The sequence below is a fragment of the Lissotriton vulgaris genome, chromosome 5 (assembly GCF_964263255.1).
Source record: "Lissotriton vulgaris chromosome 5, aLisVul1.2, whole genome shotgun sequence".
NCBI lineage: Eukaryota > Metazoa > Chordata > Amphibia > Caudata > Salamandridae > Lissotriton > Lissotriton vulgaris.
The window spans coordinates 1684082447-1684101225 of NC_141693.1; the positions used below are offsets into that span (position 1 = coordinate 1684082447).

An 18779-nucleotide genomic window follows, 5' to 3' on the forward strand; every position below is an offset into this window, starting at 1 on the left:
AAAGCAGTCTTTAGGCTAAACTCTAGAGGGCGTGTTAAGCAAGCTGTTTTACCATCACATATACACCATGAACACCAAGTGAAAGGACACCACACAAGTTGTTATGAAAAATAAAGGATATTTATTTATAACAAGTCTACCCTGAACTCTTTATGAGTCAGGGAGCTAAGCACAATACAAAACTCTTACGAAAATACTTCAAGTTGCACAATTTACACAAATGCCCGAGGGGCACGAAAAACCATATACACTAAAAGTGGAATGCGAAATACTAGCAGGTGAGTAACAAGAGCCAGAGGCTTCAGGATCGCTAGGACTACACTACTGAACCCTAAGGTTAGGAGCAGGAGGCCTAGGGAGATCGGGTGCAGAGTGTGCACTCTCACGCGGGATGCGAGACAAAGTCTATGGAGGCTAGTATTTCTAAAGTTACTGTTTTCGGACAAATCCGACTAGGTAGACTTAAAACGACAAAGGATCTGGACACTTGGATAGTGAACGTGCGTTGTAGCACCGAAATGCTCGGGTTACCTAGCCCAGGGGCTGCAGCTGCATAGGGTTCAAAAGACGTTGGGAATCCTCGTTGTAGTCTATGGAGCCTGAAAGAAGAAGTTGCTGGCAGGCGACCAGTGAAGAAGTTCGGTGTGATCCAAGCCTGGATCGGTGATGGAGACGACCTGAAAGCAGAGGGGACTCAGTTCTTAATCACTAGCCAGTGATTGTGTGGGCACCAGGATGGCACCGGATGAAGTCACCTCGATCAGGTGAGTGGGCGACGCTGTACTCTGCAGTCACACGGGCCAGGAGGCGTTGTCAGCGACCAGGCTGGAGGTGCGAGCTGTCCCACGAGGGTGTCTGATGTCGGCGATGCTGGAACCAGGATTGGAGCAACAAGCCTTGGCAAAGGTAAGCCCACGTGGTGGAGTCAAGATGGCGTCTGGAGTGGACCAGGAGGGTACGGGGTGCTCCTCTTTTGGAAGGGAGCAAGGGCCAGTCTGGAGCAACCAGACCAGCGGTGAAATCGTCGTGGTACATCGTCAGAAGGGCCACTAGCCAGTAGGTAAGTGACCGGACAACGCGGTGAGCAGCAAAGAGCAGAAGGGCCCCACGCAGATCTCGTGGATGCTGGGAGGCTGGACTTCGGTGCTGGAACTGCTCAGGGTTGGGGCTTCTCAAACCCCAGTGCACTCACTCGAGGATCCCTTGGTGGTCGTGCTGGTTAAGCGTCGTGCAGGTTTTGAAGATGGCCTGTCCCTCAGGTCTCGTCACACCCACGAATCTCAGCTGGGCTGATGATGCAGGTAGAGGTCAGAGATGCCAGGGAATCCGGGTCTCGTCGAGCTGGTCAGTCTTGATCCGGAGGATGGACGTGCAGCAAACCGCGATGCTTAGGTGGTGCCTGCGGGTGCAGGGTGGCTACTCCTTAGCCACAAGGGAGAGTCTTCAGAAAAAGTCAAGAGTTCCTTTTGTGGAAAGTAGTTCAAGATTCAGAATTATCTAATTTGGGAAGGGGGCCTGCTCCTACCTTTATCCTAAGAAAAGGGGCTGGCACACGACTAGGTCCTGCCCATGGGTGGGACCAGGAGGGGGGTGGTTACACCCCTCTCCCTTGTCCGGACTTTCCCCAGCTCAGGGGCTGGTGTGCCCCTGGAACTTGTTTGAGCTGGCATATGCACAGTGAGCACCGGGGTGCCACTTGCAGTCACCTTCCTCTCAGCCCTGCCTACCTGGGATACACAAAACCCTGTCTGGGATGGTGCTAGCACCGCCCCTGACAGGAAACCCTTTGTCCAAGCTCTCCTCGCTGGAAGGACTCCCAGCAGCAGGAGGTCAGACTTGTGTCTGTGGTGGCAGCATCCATTTTGTGATGCTGAGGCTCGAGTTAACTTTAACCGGGGTTCACAGTTACATACATGTCCTGTCCCTCTAGAAGGGTGGAATGCTAACCCCGTCGCCAGAATTGGCGAGGGGTTAGTATTCCAATTCGTATGAAACCTTACTCGACATTTTTTGGTAAAGCGATACCAAAGTTGGCAAATAACCGCGAGGATTATAATGCACTTAAGAGTATATGGTACATGTTATCATGGAACAGCTATTAGGACTTGGTTCGGCAAGCTGCAAAAGGGCTCAGCTCATGCCAGAGCACCATCTCACATAATTCCAAGCACTCTGCCTTCAGGATTGTTAAGGCCTGCCATAGGAGTGACTGATAGGAATATATGTGTCCATTTTAAGGTTAGATATAGGGATACTATACCTAAAGCAAAGGGTGATTACACCACCTTGCCCCAGCTGTCGTGCAGCCAGTTGTGTCAGATTTGGATGGCCAGCCAGGGGTGGCATAATACATGCTGCAGCCCCTGGTAGGCCCTGGGTACACCTATGCCCTGGATACCGAAGGTATGCTGTACATGGACTGATAAGGTGGCCCAGTACCAATTGGTAAATGCACCTAAGGTACATGTGTGTCAATTTAGAGAGAGAACAGCTAGGCTGTGGGTCTGATTAGCAGGCCCACAGCCAGGGAAAGTCGTAAACCAGTGAAGCAAAGAGCAAAAATCGGGGGTCACCATAGGATTGCAGACCCCACTCTCCTACAGTGCCTTAATGATGATCTACGTGAGGAAAGAAGAAGAAGAAGAAGAAATCGCAAAAGCTATAGACTACTTCTTAGAAGAGAACCATATTGCTGACACTTCCCCAACCACGAGATGGGATATACTCAAAGCCACACTTAGAGGCCTCATGATCAAACAAATGGCACTGAAAAACAAATCCGTATCTGAAGGTTAGAGCAGCTGGAGATGGACAAACAGCTGACACTCTGAGGGTGTAGAAAACTTTTCTAAATTACGTGGTTTACAATAAGAGTATAATCAAATTTAAGTTAAAGAGCTCGGAAATGGGTCAACGTCTTCAATGCGGGGAAATTATGCAATAGAAACAGAGCCAGAAAACCTCTGGCTAATTACTATAAATACACAAAGTACAAGTCATTCATATCTGTATGAAGAAACTCTGCAGGGGAGGCTATATCCTCAAAGCAAGGTATCCTTATGCCTTCAGAACATTCTACTCAAACCTATACAACACCAATAATCCCACTCTCCTTACTCTCCTGGAAATAGTGATTCATTTAACTTCCCTCATGTTTCACAGGTTGACGCACTTAATCTTAACGCGCTTTTTGAGGAGGAAGAAGTTATATCTGTCATACATGGTCTAAGAGCTAGAAAAGCTCCCAGGTCGGATGGTTATTCGGCCAAATTTTACAAATTTATTTTGAAGAATGAGTGGTGAAACCTTTACACTTTGTTTTTCAACACTATGCAGTATCAGGCTCTATCTAGGGCTACGCTACTGAAACTACAATTGTAGTCATTCCAAATGAAAGAAAGGACCACTTTCATGTTAAAAACTATAAACCGATCTCTCGCATCAATCTTGACTGTACAATATATGCAAACATTATTGCCTGTAAACAGGAGCCAGTGCTGTTGAAACTTATTGCCATCTCACAAACTGGGTTTTTAAAAGGTAGACTCGCCTCAGATAATATCAGAACATCTGTCATGTGTTGGAAAAAGCTACATTTACCCATACACCGACAGCTGCACTTGCATTCGATCCAGAAAAGGCCTTCAACAAGGTCTCTTGGTCATTTCTGCAAGCAGCCCTACACAGATGCTGATTTGGGGAAGATTTTATACGTATGACCATGGCACTTTATTCCAATCCAACAGTGAAGGTCAGGGTCAGCGGCCATCAATCTCAACCGCTTTCTTTGTCACAAGGGACTCGACAGAACAGTCTGCTTCCCTCCTTCATTTTCGGTTGGTCATTGAGCCACTGATCTCCTCACTTGGGGATAGCCCAAATATCACAGGTATGAACTTTAATTCAGGCAGACATGTGGTGGCAGCCTAAGGCACAAGTTACTACTTGTGTAACGATATATCTGTAAGAGACATTAGTTAGTGATAGATTCCTCACCTTAGAATATCCCCAGGCGTCAGACTGGATCCGGAAACTTTTGCGTAGCAGTACCCTTGCGCGTCGGTAGGCGTCGTCTCCGGCTCCGCGTCCGTCGTGGGCGCTGTGATGACGTCGTCGGAGTACTTAGACGCCGCCTCCGCGTGCTGACGTCAGTTCTTAGACACAGCTTTTCCGCGCCAGAAGCGCAGAGACATGCCAAAAACCAACACTGGTGCCATGAAACTAGGGCCCTGAAAGGGGAAGACCTTAACCCTAGATATCGGTTCGCAGAACCGGGAGGATGGGTGGGTCGGTAAGGAATCTATCACTAACTACTGTCTCTTACAGATATATTGTTACACAAGTAGTAACTTGTGCTTCTGAAAGAGACACGTTAGTGATAGATTCCTCACCTTAGAATAGATACCCCAGCAATACCAACCCCGTGGTGGTGGCTCTGCGAACCAATAATCACACCAGAAAGTCCTGGCGGACGGAACGGCCAAAGAAGCCATCCCTCCGGACTTGACTGTCCAGGCAATAATGTTGTGCAAACGTGTGCAGTGAAGCCCACGTAGCCGCCTGGCAAATGTCCTGCAAGGGCACACCTCGGCCCAAGGCAGTTGTAGTCGCTGTGGCTCGAGTGGAATGAGCCCTCAGCCCAACAGGGGGTTCCTTCTTAGCCAAGGAATAACACGCCTGGATACACAAGATGATCCCCCGCGAGATGGTCCGCTTGTGCACCGCTTTCCCTTTCTTAGCGCCGACGTACCCAACAAAGAGTTGGTTGTCCACCCGGAACTGGCGTGTGCGATTCAAATAAAATGAGAGCGCACGTTTTGGGTCCAGACGGTGGAGCCTCTCTTCCTCTCTCGAGGGATGCGGAAAGAATGTGGGCAAGGTGATAGATTGCCCAATATGGAAGGCCGTGACTACCTTGGGTAGGAAGGAGGGCCTTGTCCGTAACACAACCTTGTCCGGATGGACTGAAAGGAAAGGAGGTTTACAGGATAGAGCTTGGAGCTCATTCACTCTCCGGGCAGAGGTGATGGCTACCAGGAAGGCAGTCTTCAAAGTGAGAAGGCGAAGAGGACAGTTGTGAAGTGGCTCAAAGGGAGCGCACATCAGAAACGTAAGAACCAGGTTCCAGTCCCACTGAGGCATCACGAAGGGAACAGGAGGGAACGTATGTGTGATGCCTTTCAGGAATCGATTAACGATAGGGGACTTGAACAAAGAAGGTTTATCAGGTAGCCTCAGAAAGGCAGAAAGGTAGCCCTTGATAGTGCCCACAGAAGAGCCCTGCTGGGCAAGAGAAAGAAGAAAGAGGAGAACCTCAGAAAGAGGGGCATTAAGGGGATCCACAGCCTTTGCTGTGCACCATGCCACAAATCTTTTCCACCTGCAGGCGTATACCGACTTTGTGGAGGGACGCCTGGCTGCCAGAATGATGTGGCAAACTTCAGGAGGCAAGTCAAATGGCCACAACTGTCGCCGCTCAATCTCCAAGCATGGAGGTGGAGACTGGACAGGTTCGGGTGGAGGACCGTCCCCTGCTGCTGCGACAGAAGGTCCTCCTGAAGAGGCAGACGAACCGGGTGATCGACTGACATACTGAGTAGCTCGGGATACCAGTACCTTCGTGCCCAGTCCGGAGCCACAAGGATGACTTGTTACTGGTCCCGCCTGATCTTGTTCAGCACTCTGGGCAGAAGTGGTATAGGCGGAAAGGCGTACAACAGACCACAGCTCCACTCGCGACAAAAAGCGTCTCCGAGCGAGTGCCGCCTTGGAAATTCCAACGCGCAGAACTGATGACATTGCGCGTTCTCTTTGGTGGCGAATAGATCTAACCAAGGCTCTCCCCACTGCAGAAAGAGACCTTGCGCCACGTCCGAGTTCAGACGCCATTAATGATCCATCATGCACCGGCGGCTGAGTTCGTCCACCCTGGCGTTCAGAGAACAGGCCAGGTGTTGAACCACCAGAGTCACGCCCTGATGATCCAACCATTGCCAGAGGCGCAGAGCCTCTTGGCAGAGGGTCCACAACCCCACCCCGCCCTGTTTGTTGCAGTACCACATGGCGGTGGTGTTGTCCGTGAACACCTGCACTACACTCCCTCGGACAGAGGGGAGGAATGCCTTCAGTGCTAGACGAATCGCCCACAGCTCCAAAAGGTTGATATGGAGCCGGGACTCCGCTGGAGACCAGAGGCCTCTGATCTCCGCCTCTCTCATGTGGCCTCCCCAGCCTTGGAGGGACGCGTCCGTCACAACTATGTGCTCCGGTTGGGGAAGGGAGAGAGATCTGCCGCTGACCCAATCGCGGTCCGTGAGCCACCACTGCAGCTGTCTCGCAGTGCCCTCCGAGATCAGGACAGGGTCGGACAGGTTGCCCTGATGCTGGTCTCACTGAAACTTCAGGTCCCACTGCAGAGCCCGCATCTGCCACCGGGCGTGATGCACCAGAAGGATGCAGGAGGCCATCAGCCCCAGAAGCCGCAGCGTCAACCTGACCGAAACTCGGGATAAAGGCTGGAAGATTGGAATCAGAGCCTGTATATCCCGAACCCGCTGTTCGGGTGGGTAAACCCGAAACAGCGCCGAGTCCAGAACCGCTCCGTGACTTCGGCACATTGATGGAAAACCCCAGCTGGTGCAAGAGGTCTGCTGTAGTCTGGAGGTGGTGGACGACTGTCTGGGGCGAGCCCGCCTTCAACAACCAGTCGTCGAGGTAGGGGAAGACTGAGACCCCTAACCGGCGCAGATGAGCTGCGACCACCGCCATCACCTTCGTGAACACCCGTGGGGCGCTGGTAAGGTCGAAGGGGAGCACGGTAAACTGAAAGTGCTCGTGGCCTACCGTGAACCGCAGGTAACGCCGTTGGGCCGGGAGGACGGGGATGTGGAAATGCGCGTCCTGCAAGTCCAACGCTACCATCCAGTCTCCTGGGTCCAGGGCAGCTAAGACCTGAGCCAGAGTCAGCATCTTGAATTTCTCCTTCCGGAGGAAGCCGTTGACGTTCCTTAGGTCCAAGATCGGGCGTAGGCCCCCTTTGCCCTTCTTGGGAACCAGAAAGTAGTGGGAGTAGCAACCACGTCCTACTTCCGGCCCAGGAACGCGCTCGATGGCACCCTTGGCCAAGAGGGCCGAAACTTCCTCCTGCAGAAGCCGCAAGTGATACCCCGATACGTGTTGGTGTTGCGGTGGCATGGCTTGAGGAGTCGTCTCGAAGAGGAGGGAGTAGCCCCTTCGGACGATTTGCAGCACCCACCTGTCCGACGTGATGGTGCGCCAGTGGGAGTGGTGATGGCGAACCCTGCCACCCACTGGCGTCACATGGGCCTGAAAGCACGGACTAGGAGGGTTTAGAGGCAGATGCTGCGGGGGAAGGTGTGGACTGACCTCGCCTTTGTCCCTGACCGCCTCCACGGCGGTTCCCACGGCCGCCACCGTGCTGGATGTTAGTCTGCGGCGAGTGGCTGGCGGCACGTGTGGGGACGCCCCTTCCTTGGCCACGAAAGGAGCGAAAAGCAGCCGTTTGCTGGCGCGGGGCTGAGAGGCCCAAGGACTTGGCCGTAGCCCTGGAGTCCTTAAAGCGCTCAAGCGCGTGGTCTGCCTTGTCGCCAAAAAGGCGACGGCCATCGAACAGCATGTCCAGGAGAGTGTTCTGGACATCTGCCGAAAAGTTGGCAGACCTCAGATAGGCGTGGCGTCTCATTGCCACCATAGTTGCCATTGCTCTGCCCAGCGAGTCGGTGGTATCCAGCCCACACCGGATAGAATACCTGGCTGCATCTCGGCCCTCCACAAGGGCTTGGCCGACTTTGGCCCGTACCTCCAACGGGCACACTGGCAGCACTTCCGCCACCGTCTCCCACAGAGAGTGGGTGTAGCGGCCGAAGAGGCATGCGGTGTTGGAAAACCGCAGTCCCAAACTAAGGGAGGAGAATATTTTCTTGCCATAATTCTCATACCTCTTGGATTCCCTGTCCGGCGGAGCCGCCGGGAATGCGGTCTGGGAATTGGAGGCCTGGATGACCAGACTCTCGGGGGTGGGGTGGGTGGACAGGAAACAAGGGTCGCCCGGGGCCGGGCGGTGGCGTCTGGCCACGTTCCTATCTACGGGCGAACCCGTAGCGGGCCTGGACCAGGTGCCCAAAAGAACGTCGGTCAAGGCCTCATTAAACGGGAGCAGAGGCTCGGCCGACTGCTGCGGTTTAAGGACCTCTGTGAGGAGGTTAGTCCTCACAGCCGCGACGGGGACCTCAAGGCCCAAGGCCTTGGCAGCCCTCGTCAACACCACGCTATAGGTTGCCCCCTCCTCCGTAGCCACGGTAGGAGGTGAGACAAAGCCAGTGTCTGGGGAAGTGTCCAGTCCACTGGCATCCCCAAGGTCTCCTGCCCAGTCCTCTTGAGACTGACACTCCCTGGTCAGAGGGTCTTCAGACCCCTCCCAATCCTCCTCATCACCCATCTCCCGATACTCAGGGTCGATAATCAATGGGGCCGGTTCACAGAAGTGGAAATCTCCAAACGGCGTCGGAGCAAAGGAGGTATCGGGGGCGGTGCCGCCCGATGCCGGGGGGGTCGTAAGGTCCACCGGCGACAATCCAGAGCCCGAGGAAGGTCCAGCGGCGTCCCGCGGCACCGGGGCCGCTTGACCTTGCGGCGCCAGGCCCGAAGGCGCCGGCGGTGTCGGGACCGTGGAACCCTGCGGCGCCGGGGCCGAAGCAACCGACGGCATCGGGGCCGAAGCCCCCAACCCGCAAGGGGCTCCAGACGGGTCCGCTGGGCCCGGAGGCGCCGCGGAGCCCGTCGGAGGAGAAAGGTACCTCATGGCCATGAGGAAGCGCTCAATCTCCTCCGGTGTCGCGTCTTGCCCAGGGACCGGAGGGTGTGGGGCGGGACGGGACGCCCGCGACTCCGAAGGAGCCGCGTGGGCGGTGTCACCCGAACCCCCGGCCGCGTCGCGCGAGCGTTGGGGGGAGTCAGAAGAGCGATGACGCCTCTTCGACTTCTTGTGCTTCTTACCTGACGACGACTTCGACCCGGAGGAGTGGTGCCGACTCCCGGAGCTTTGGTGTTTCCGTCCCCGCGACCTGTCCCTCGACCTCCCGTGGGACCGGGACATCACGCGGCGCGGGGCAGACTGCCGGAGTTCGAGTCGCCTGTGGGACCGCTCCCGCCTGGCTTTCGAAGAAAGGCCCAGCAGTCGGAGCAGGCCTTGTCGTCGTGGTCGACGCCTAGACAAGTCAGGCACAGGTGGTGAGGATCCGTGACCGACATGGTACGGTCGCAATCTTCACAATGCTTGAAACCAGGCATCCCTACGGCACCGATCGGAGTCGCTCAAGAAGGATCAAAAATTATCTCAAAAAAGTTAGTCAAAAATTGACTGGGTTACTGCTTTTTCCAGATCAGTGCTGGCTGGCGCGGAAAAAAGAAGAACTGACGTCAGCACGCGGAGGCGGTGTCTAAGTACTCCGACGACGTCATTACGGCGCCCACGACGCCGACGACGGACGCGGAGCCGCAGACGACGCCAACCGACGCGCAAGGGTACTGCTACGCAAAAGTTTCCGGATCCAGTCTGACGCCTGGGGATATTCTAAGGTGAGGAATCTATCACTAACGTGTCTCTTTCCGATCCAATATGTACTTCTGATCACTGAGGAAGCTTCACAGACCATTCCCATCACTATGAAGGACCTAGAGAGGTACTCATTGATGATGGGTTACTCTTTAAACAAAGACAAAACCAAGGTCTTCACCTTAACTGTCCACTGCAACTCCAGCAGTGATTGGTAATTTGGGCCTGAAGTGACAACTAGATGCTATCAAATACCTAGGTATCTGGTTTGCTAAAGATCTTTAATATGCAGTCTCTATTTATGAACATAAAACTCTTACCAAACTAAAAGACCTACTCAACACATGGTCCCCCAAAAATTTCACCCGGTGGGGCCGGGTGGACACCGTTAAAATGATGGTGGCACCTTTGGTCAATTTTATAGCCAGAATGCTTCCGATGTCCCTTTCCCCTTCCTTTTGTCAAATCAGTGGATAATTATATATCCACATTTCTATAGAAGGGCAAGACAGCAAGGATTATCAAGACTACTTTGAAGATGAGTAAAACCACTGAAGGTATAATCCTCCTGACAATCCACAATACAAACAAACATTCCTGGCCTCTCAGAATCCTGGTGGATCCGGTTCACTATACCTGTGGCCCCCTCCCTGGCTTTTTATAGAGACCCAATTAACATAAATCTTGACACCAGCCTCTCTGTACACAGTTTAGATAGATTCCCCATAGAATATTCAAGAACCATAATAATGGATACGGCGTCAGCCCTACTGCTGCTTGATAAACAGTTAGACTATCAAATATCTGGTTTAACTATGGCCTCCTTAGGGTGCAATCGTAGGAATAAATTAGATGGGATGAGCCTGTTATGGGAATTGATCTACACGGGATTTGGGCACCCGTTCACACACTATCTCGTTCTTAGCCCTATGCTCGATATTCAAGTTACCAGGCATTATTTTTATAATTTTTTTTAATTGAAAAGCGCAGTAGGTAAAGTCAACTTACCCACCTGACCTACCTGATTTTGTCACTCTGCATCACTTTATATACATTTCTAGAATCACCCAAAAGCTATTTGCTGAGAACATTTACTCGGAAGTGGGAGGCTCACACTCACTCCTTGTGAAACTCCAACGTGGCAGACACAACATGAAAAAAAACCTGCCAAATTCCCCTTAACTGCAAAAATTACACAAGCTCTAGCGCAGTCAAGATTCTGGTCTATTCATGAAACATTCTGGACACCACTGAGCTTATGCAAGATTGGCTTAAGTACAACTGATGTTTGCTGAAGATGTGGGGAGGTGGTGTTGGACTTAAAGCATATCCTTTTTTTAAGTAAGATGGCTCGCCCGCTAAGGGTTAAGATACAGTCTTTATTTCATGACATAACATGAGAATCCTTTGAGATCTCCTCTTCTTGGCCGTTGCCCTGGGTACCACGCAAACCCCCATTCAGGCGATTTCACTGAACCGATCTCAATGTTGATTGACCTTCTGTTGTCACTGGACACTAAGATGATACTTTCAGACTGGAAACTAACCTCCTTGATCTCCTTTAAAAAATGGTGCAGTTTGCTGTGCTCTGTTAGAGGTGCCGTTAAAATCCTGTACGCAAAATTGCATAGTGCTTCCAGAATCAGATGTCTTTGAGAAATATCTACAGAAAAGCAAATCACCATATGCGGTCTCTTGAACGATAGGTTCCTAAATACATGGTGCAATTGTTGCTTACTAAAATCTACTGCTCCTGCCGGTCTCATCGTATATGGCTGCCTGTGGCCCTGTCTGATTGCTATGGAGAAGCTTCTTTTTTTCTCTCTTTCTCTTCCCTATCATTTTACCCTGTTCTTCTTGGGGCTCTTTTTCTCTCTTCCCTTCATTTCTTCTTTCCCCAAGATACGATTTATAGACATCATTGTGCGCATCTGTTATCTACCACCGATTACCTCAAAGCTACCAAGACCTATATCCCCCTCCTGCCTTTTGTTTTGTAAGTTGACTCCTCACCACATTGTTTGCTTAAATTAAAATTGTTACACTGGTCAAGTCGCTATTTGAATGTGTGATCTCTCTTAGGTTGTATGTAACTGTGGTCTCTATAAGCATTCCAAGCATACTATGTACTGTAGTAGAAGTGTAGTGTGGCTTCTTTTATCATGGCCGTGTTTTATGAAACACAATAAAATGTCTGAACAAAAACAAAAAAGCTTCTTTCTTATGATATAAAAAGGTTGATGGGTGGATCTACTTTTTGTTGTGTAAACTCTGAGTGGACACTCAACCATCTACCATACAGTACCTTGATGTTCGGAGTATAGAGATTCCGCAAAGATGCCAGTGCCATGGAGAGACCTTCTGTACTGTAGGAAATCCATAGACCTTGCAGAATGGAGGAGGAAACACCCACTTTTTTACTCAAACCCTACAAAGAGACAAAACATTGGGACATTTGAAAGGATTTATGTAATTCTCAAATATATACAGAGTGAGATGCATTATTTCTCAAGTAACTTTAGATTCTTTGCAAAGCAAGGAGCAGGCACAAGTGATGGTCGGTTTCAATGTCCAAGCCTATCTATTGGATGCCGGAACTATTTGTGACCATTGATCGCTTGGCTTAGTAAGTCTTTTAAATTCAGGGGATACATATAAACTAAACGGTTATAAGTGTACAGTCAGTTGTGAACATTAAAGACACTTAAGAAATGGAAATGGCCATTTAGTTTTGAAAAAGTAGTTTGCATGGGAGTTTTTAAGTAGAATCAAAGTAAATCATAAAAACACCATCATTTCAGCAATTCCTAAAAAGTATAGGGGAAAGAAGTTGCAAGTAAAATGAACATTTATAAAAGTGTGCAGCAAGTTCTATGGTATCTTTAGCAGACCAAACTGTAAAATAAATCCTAGGAAGTAGGTGTACTTTTTTAATAAAGCTATTACAAATCTTTATTGAGTCATTTGAAATAATACAAAACACTGTTCAACATCCAAAACTCCACACTACTTCTGGACATGCGGTAGACTCGGTCATGCCTGTTTTCACAAGGACACTTCACATTGGCTTCTTGTGGCATACTGCACAGCATAGTGGTCCACAAAAATAATTCAACAGAGCAGTTGCCATTCTCTTGGACTCTGGCGAAGGCTTCCTTTTCAGAGCTATTTAGAGGAGTGGAGCGAGAGACTGTGGTGCCTCTAATTAACCCACTTGTGGCCCATATCAATTTGGACTGAACCCCTCAGAGTAGATGATGATACTCTGCAACCCAGAGAGCGCCCCATAATGTTCACTGTCGTGCTGTGGAGGCCATGGCAAAACCATGGTCTCTATGGAGATAGCACTGTCTTCAAGAAGAAGGTAGTTAAGTATGTGGTTGTCCATAGATTGAGAAAGCCACAACATGGAGACTAGCAGCTCTTTTCTATTGAGGAGGACGGTGAGGGTACAGAAGAATAGAGAGACTAAACGGTCTCAGGCAAGACCAGCATGGGGCACTAGTTGTCCAATGGAGGACTTTAACACCTGCCCACCAACTGAAGCCAGAGTGAGACCCTTGCAGAAAAACTGAAGGTCAGTTGGACAAGCTAGCACCAGGGTGTCAACTTAAGGGAGCAAATGGTACCAATGACAACTTTCTCTAGGGATACCTCATGCCTCTCGAGAATGGGTGGAAGAGGAAGGCTGTTATTTGTCTTCGTTCCAGACCTAATAATTCAGGTGGAGGTGGTGGGTACAAATGGAAGTAGAAAAATGTTTGATCAACGGGATGTAAAACTGTTGGAAGGCTAAGTAGTTATTTATCTGTATCTCCAGTTTATTGTTGGTATTTTTCATATATTCAATTGCTTGCATAATTTCTAGTCATGGGGCTGCAGCAATAAACATTGTTAAAATGGTTGTAGGCTTCAACAGGTGTTGTTAGTAGCACATGAGTTTAACATCAGCACTAACATTAGCCAATGGGGTGGAAGTGCTGAGCTCTTTCTTCTACCCATACCCCCACCAGAGGCCATAACAGTTCAGAATTTCATAGTACATGTGTAAAGAGTAGCTATCATATGAGAGAGCCTCTGACCAGTGAGAAGGAATGCTTGCATGTGAATGTAGGAAAGATTCCTATGCAGGAGAACTGGAGTAAGAGGTAACTATTTTTCTCGCCAGCATTGGATGTTTCACATATTAACATGCTTAAATCAGAATAGCAAGCAGTACATAAGTGTGTGAAGCAGGCTCACCTTATTGTAACAGGCTGCGGAGAACTGCTTGCTCTTCTGCTGAGTTGCTGCTGCAATTTCATCCCAGTAGTATTCCTAGTGAAGTTATGCCTGCTTCTGCATGTGCGTACAAAAGGGGGTGGCGATGGATGGAGCATCTGAATCAATCAAACACTCACACCCAGTCAAAAGATCTGGGATTAATCCATCACCGTTCTTTAGCCCACTCTGCCACCCCAGTTCACACATGGCTATATGCAAATCAGTCTGACCCTATGCCTCATGGGAACAGTCCAGCCCGAACTGCCAAGCCATGTCTTCCCTGGTCCGGAAACAAGCTTCCGAGGACCGGTTTCTGGCATTCCAGCCATCCTCAGCCTGGCTTGCTTGAATCCAGTGGCAAAGTGAGCAAGGGACTCACGTCTGAGCATACCCTGCCACACTTATGGCGGCCAAAAGCGGTACAAAAGGGGGTGGTGATGAACGGAGCATCTGAATCAATCAAACACTCACACCCAGTCAAAAGATCTGGGTTTAATCCATCACCGTTCTTTAGCCCACTCTGCCACCCCAGTTCACACATGGCTATATGCAAATCAGTCTGACCCTGTGCCTCATGGGAACAGTCGAGCCCGAACTGCCAAGCCATGTCTTCCCTCGACCGGAAACAAGCTTCCGAGGACCGGTTTCTGGCATTCCAGCCGTCTTCAGCCCGGCTTGCTTGAATCCAGTGGCAAAGTGAGCAAGGGACTCACGTCTGAGCATACCCTGCCACACTTATGGCGGCCAAAAGCGGTACAAAAGGGGGTGGTGATGGACAGAGCATCCGAATCAATCAAACACTCACATGAGGCACAGGGTCAGACTGATTTGCATATATCTTGTATATAGCCATGTCTGAACTGGGGTGGCAGAGTGGGCTAAAGAACGGTGATGGATTAAACCCAGATCTTTTGACTGGGTGTGAGTGTTTGATTGATTCGGATGCTCCGTCCATCACCACCCCCTTTTGTACCGCTTTTGGCCGCCATAAGTGTGGCAGGGTATGCTCAGACGTGAGTCCCTTGCTCACTTTGCCACTGGATTCAAGCAAGCCGGGCTGAAGACGGCTGGAATGCCAGAAACCGGTCCTCGGAAGCTTGTTTCCGGTCCAGGGAAGACATGGCTTGGCAGTTCGGGCTGGACTGTTCTGAGGCAGAGGGTCAGACTGATTTGCATATAGCCATGTCTGAAGTGGGGTGGCAGAGTGGGCTAAATTACGGTGATGGATTAAACCCAGATCTTTTGACTGGGTGTGAGTGTTTGATTGATTCGGATGCTCCGTCCATCACCACCCCCTTTTGTACTGCTTCTACATGTGGCCATTATCTTTGCACCAGATGCAGATTTCTTTCCACTCAGCACTGTAGGTCTTAGTCATGGATAGTGCACAAGACTGTGCCAAGATGTCTCGGCAGTCTGAAGGGATAGTCAGATGTTGGCACTTACGAAAGTGGTCAGGGGCCATGCATTTAGGATCAAAGACTTGAAGTAGTTATGAAGATTCTCACTATTGTATCTTAAGAGGATCCTGGGGTGAATCTTCAACTGGATTGGTGGGTACGCGGAAAGCTTCAGTAGGCCTCTGTACTAGAGCTGGCTAAGCCATGACCGGGCAATCAAAATCAATGAACAATGATCTGCCTTTGCCTTCTTGAGAGCTCTGGGGATGAGGGATGAATAGGAAAAGCATATGCAAAGTTATTCATTGAAGTCTTCAAAAAGGAAGTGCCCTCGGACCCCAGGCGATGGAGCCTGCTGGTTTAGTAGTAGCATTTTCTGTTCTCCAGGAAGGCAAAGAGGTCTATGGCTGTCTGGCCCACTTTTGAAAGACCTATTCAGCTTAGTCCTGGAGGAGTTCCCATTTGTGCCAATCTGAAAGGGTGTGGCTCAACATGTCTATCTGGTTGTTTTGACATCCCAGATGATGTTCTACTGCAATGCTCTCCTCCTTGACATGGCCCAGTCCCACAACATTTGAGCCCCTTCTGACAAAGAAGATTTCCTTGTTCTTCCTTGCTTCATAGTTTGTACATTGAGGTCGTATTATATGTCCGAATCAAAATAGCTTGTGTTTTATCCTCATAAGGAACACCTTCAAGCCTAATCAGGTGCTTATATAGAGGTTCTTCTCTGCTCTGACCACAGGGCTCTCATGGACAGCTCCTGCATGTTTGTGCCCCATCCTTCTAGGGACCCATCTGTTGTCAAGAGTATCCTGCTTATTGGAGGCTGGAATGAAGACCTGCTTTTATGTTGAATTGAAACCTCCCTCACAGCAGGGCTTGCTCTAGCCGTTTTTTTACTTTAACTGAGTAGATCTTGCTGAACAGGCCTCACCTGGAGCCTACAGAAAGGAATGAGGCCACTGCAAGATGACATGAGACTTAAGAGAAATTTGTATATCCTGATGGGCAATAATCCCTTGGAGCAAAGTGCCTTTGCCATGGCCAGACATTTTGTAACGTTCTCTTCTGAGGAAAGCCTGAACTAGTTGACTGTCTAAGATTGACTCTTGGAATTGCAGTCTCTTAACAGGATGGATGGAGTTTTTCTTTGTGCTCAGGGTCAGTCCTAACTCTTGGTATAAGTGATGAAATCAGCTGTGGAGGCACAAGCCTTTTCTTTGATAAATCTTTGAAGAGCCAGGAGATAGGTGCACATTTACTTGGTGACCTTATCTTCAAAGGAAGGCAGCTACCAATCTTGGGCACTTTGTAGAGAACCGCTGTGCAGGCTTCAGACTAAACGGAAGAGCCGTGAAATCACAGGTATTGACTCTGAGTTTATTTTGTATACGTACATGAAAATCTGCATTTTGAATATACATAGGGGTTAGATGCTCCCCTTCCTGAAGCATAATATGAACTTATATGACTATTACCATTCAAAGCTTTGATTTTTTAAGAATATATTCAAATTACAAATGTCCAGTATTGGCCTCCAGTGGCCTGTTTTCTTTTGACCAAAACCAAATCAGAAGGAAAATTCTTGATTCCATTGTCAGTCAAAAAAAAACTTTATTTGGTTATTCCTAACCATAAAGTGTTTCATAAATGTTAAAATATACATTTTTCACTGTATAAAATTTTCACTTTCCAAAAATTACATAAAATATTTAGTTTGTCCTTATCCTAAAATATTTTTCATTATATTTACATTTGCATTCTTACCGTATATAAAATCGCTCATCTCCAGTTCACTCAATTTTTCACTTCAGTTCATTAGAATTTGTAAAAAAAAAAACTATCAAAAGAAAGGGGTCACTGTTGTAGGTCCACTTTTCAAAGAATGCTGCTTATCCGTGAGAAGAATTTTAGCCCCTGGCATATCAATTTGATGGATGCACCTCCCATCCAGCTGATACCGGCTTGCCTCCAGGTATGGATGTTTAGTTCTCGAAATACTGGGTTGCGATGTGTCTTTCTTAGGTTCATGACTGTTGGGCATGTCCACATTAGATGACTTATAGATTCTGTTATGTTGCCACACAAACAGCAGTTTGAGTCTAGCTTCCTGCCCTTCCATGTTGGAAGCAGATCTTTTGAGTCATGATATCCTAAACGATACAATATAAAACTCCTTTTTACGGCTGGATCTGGATGGAAATGCGCTGTGACAAATCCTTGCGGGCTCATGTGTGTGTAAGAATTTATTTATCACGGTCCAAGCATGTTGCCGTTCTCTTGTTTCCACTAGTTCTTTTAGACCATTTCTAAGGCACATTTTTGAAGGAGATGGAGAATCTCTTGCTGTGGCGTCTGCAAGTGCAGGTGATGTTTTCTCTGGGTAGAAGGATTGATGTAAATTCCATAGCGTGACCTGACTTCACTACTTTAAGCAGCTAGAAATCTATATTGTTTACCAAGCAGGGGCAAAACTAATGATTGTTGCGTAGGTGTAAACATTTTTCGTTCGGCACTGTTCTTCCGTAGCCTTGACACTGACCTATGTCTGAAGAGTAGCCTTGATTGCACCAGGATTGTCTCAGAGGGTAGTAAGATGTTCCTAGGCCTCCGTATTGAGGGACGCCTTCCAGTAGGCTGTGGAGATGTACAGTAAAGGTTGTAGGGAGAGTACTGTGTCTGTTCTGAAGATAAAGGCTTAGCCATCAAAAGATACACCCAAACGTTTAAGCAAAGGAAGTTGACCAAAGTCATCTCTCCAAGCGCAGGTCAGCTGACGGTGCGAGCTGATCGAAGCCTGCGCTGCAAATATCCACTGTTGAAGATGGCAGTTGCTGCATTTGTGCCTTTCTTGATAATGCCTTCGCTTCTTAACTTTTCTCCTCAGGGATATTATTTATATAAGGTGATATGTTTCTGCGCATCTGACAATTATATCTTCCCAGAGTAGCCAAGGCAGTTGCAGCTTTTATGAATCTTGTAGCGATATAGCCATCTCTGTACCCCAAGTTGTCTATGTGCCAGCCATCTCTATCTGGAGGAGCCAGAGTGACAGGACTTTTTTGATCTATGCTGGGCCACTGCCACAGAAATGGATTGTCAGGTGGCCAGTCAAGCATGCTGGAGCAGATTCTGATGCCTTGTACTTCTTTTCCAGGAGGGGGATGACTGCCTGAACTGTGGCTGGTCTATGCATTGGTTTAAGACCCATGGAGCAGACAAAATCCAGGATTGGGGTGGATTTTGTAGATTTTCGAGGTTATTCTTCAAAATCATATATAAAACATTAATGCTCCACAGAAGACTGGGAGCATAACCTTTTTCAGTATTTCTAGCAAGGGATGAAAGCGGGCGATATCATTTGGATGTGAAATCAGGTTAGGTAGGCGATTTGTCATTTTCTTTAGAAGGATGTAGTCTTCCCACTCTTAATCATGTACATTATCATCATCCTGTCCGTCACCAAAAAGTTTGCCTTCTTCCATATCTGACATGCTGTCAGACATCTGATCTCCCAGCCCCTATGGTTCGATGGGACA

General features: G+C 48.9%; 1 protein-coding gene across 2 annotated transcripts in view; it reads right to left on the reverse strand.

The window, feature by feature from the left end:
* The window catches only part of TANC2 (tetratricopeptide repeat, ankyrin repeat and coiled-coil containing 2), a 2475706-nt gene that overhangs the window by 286679 nt on the left and 2170248 nt on the right, over window positions 1-18779 (reverse strand). For both annotated transcript variants that reach the window (XM_086923824.1, XM_086923825.1), the window contains one exon: window positions 11880-12002. In XM_086923824.1, the coding sequence (XP_086779950.1) occupies window positions 11880-12002 (123 nt within the window). The remainder of the gene's footprint in view (window positions 1-11879; window positions 12003-18779) is intronic.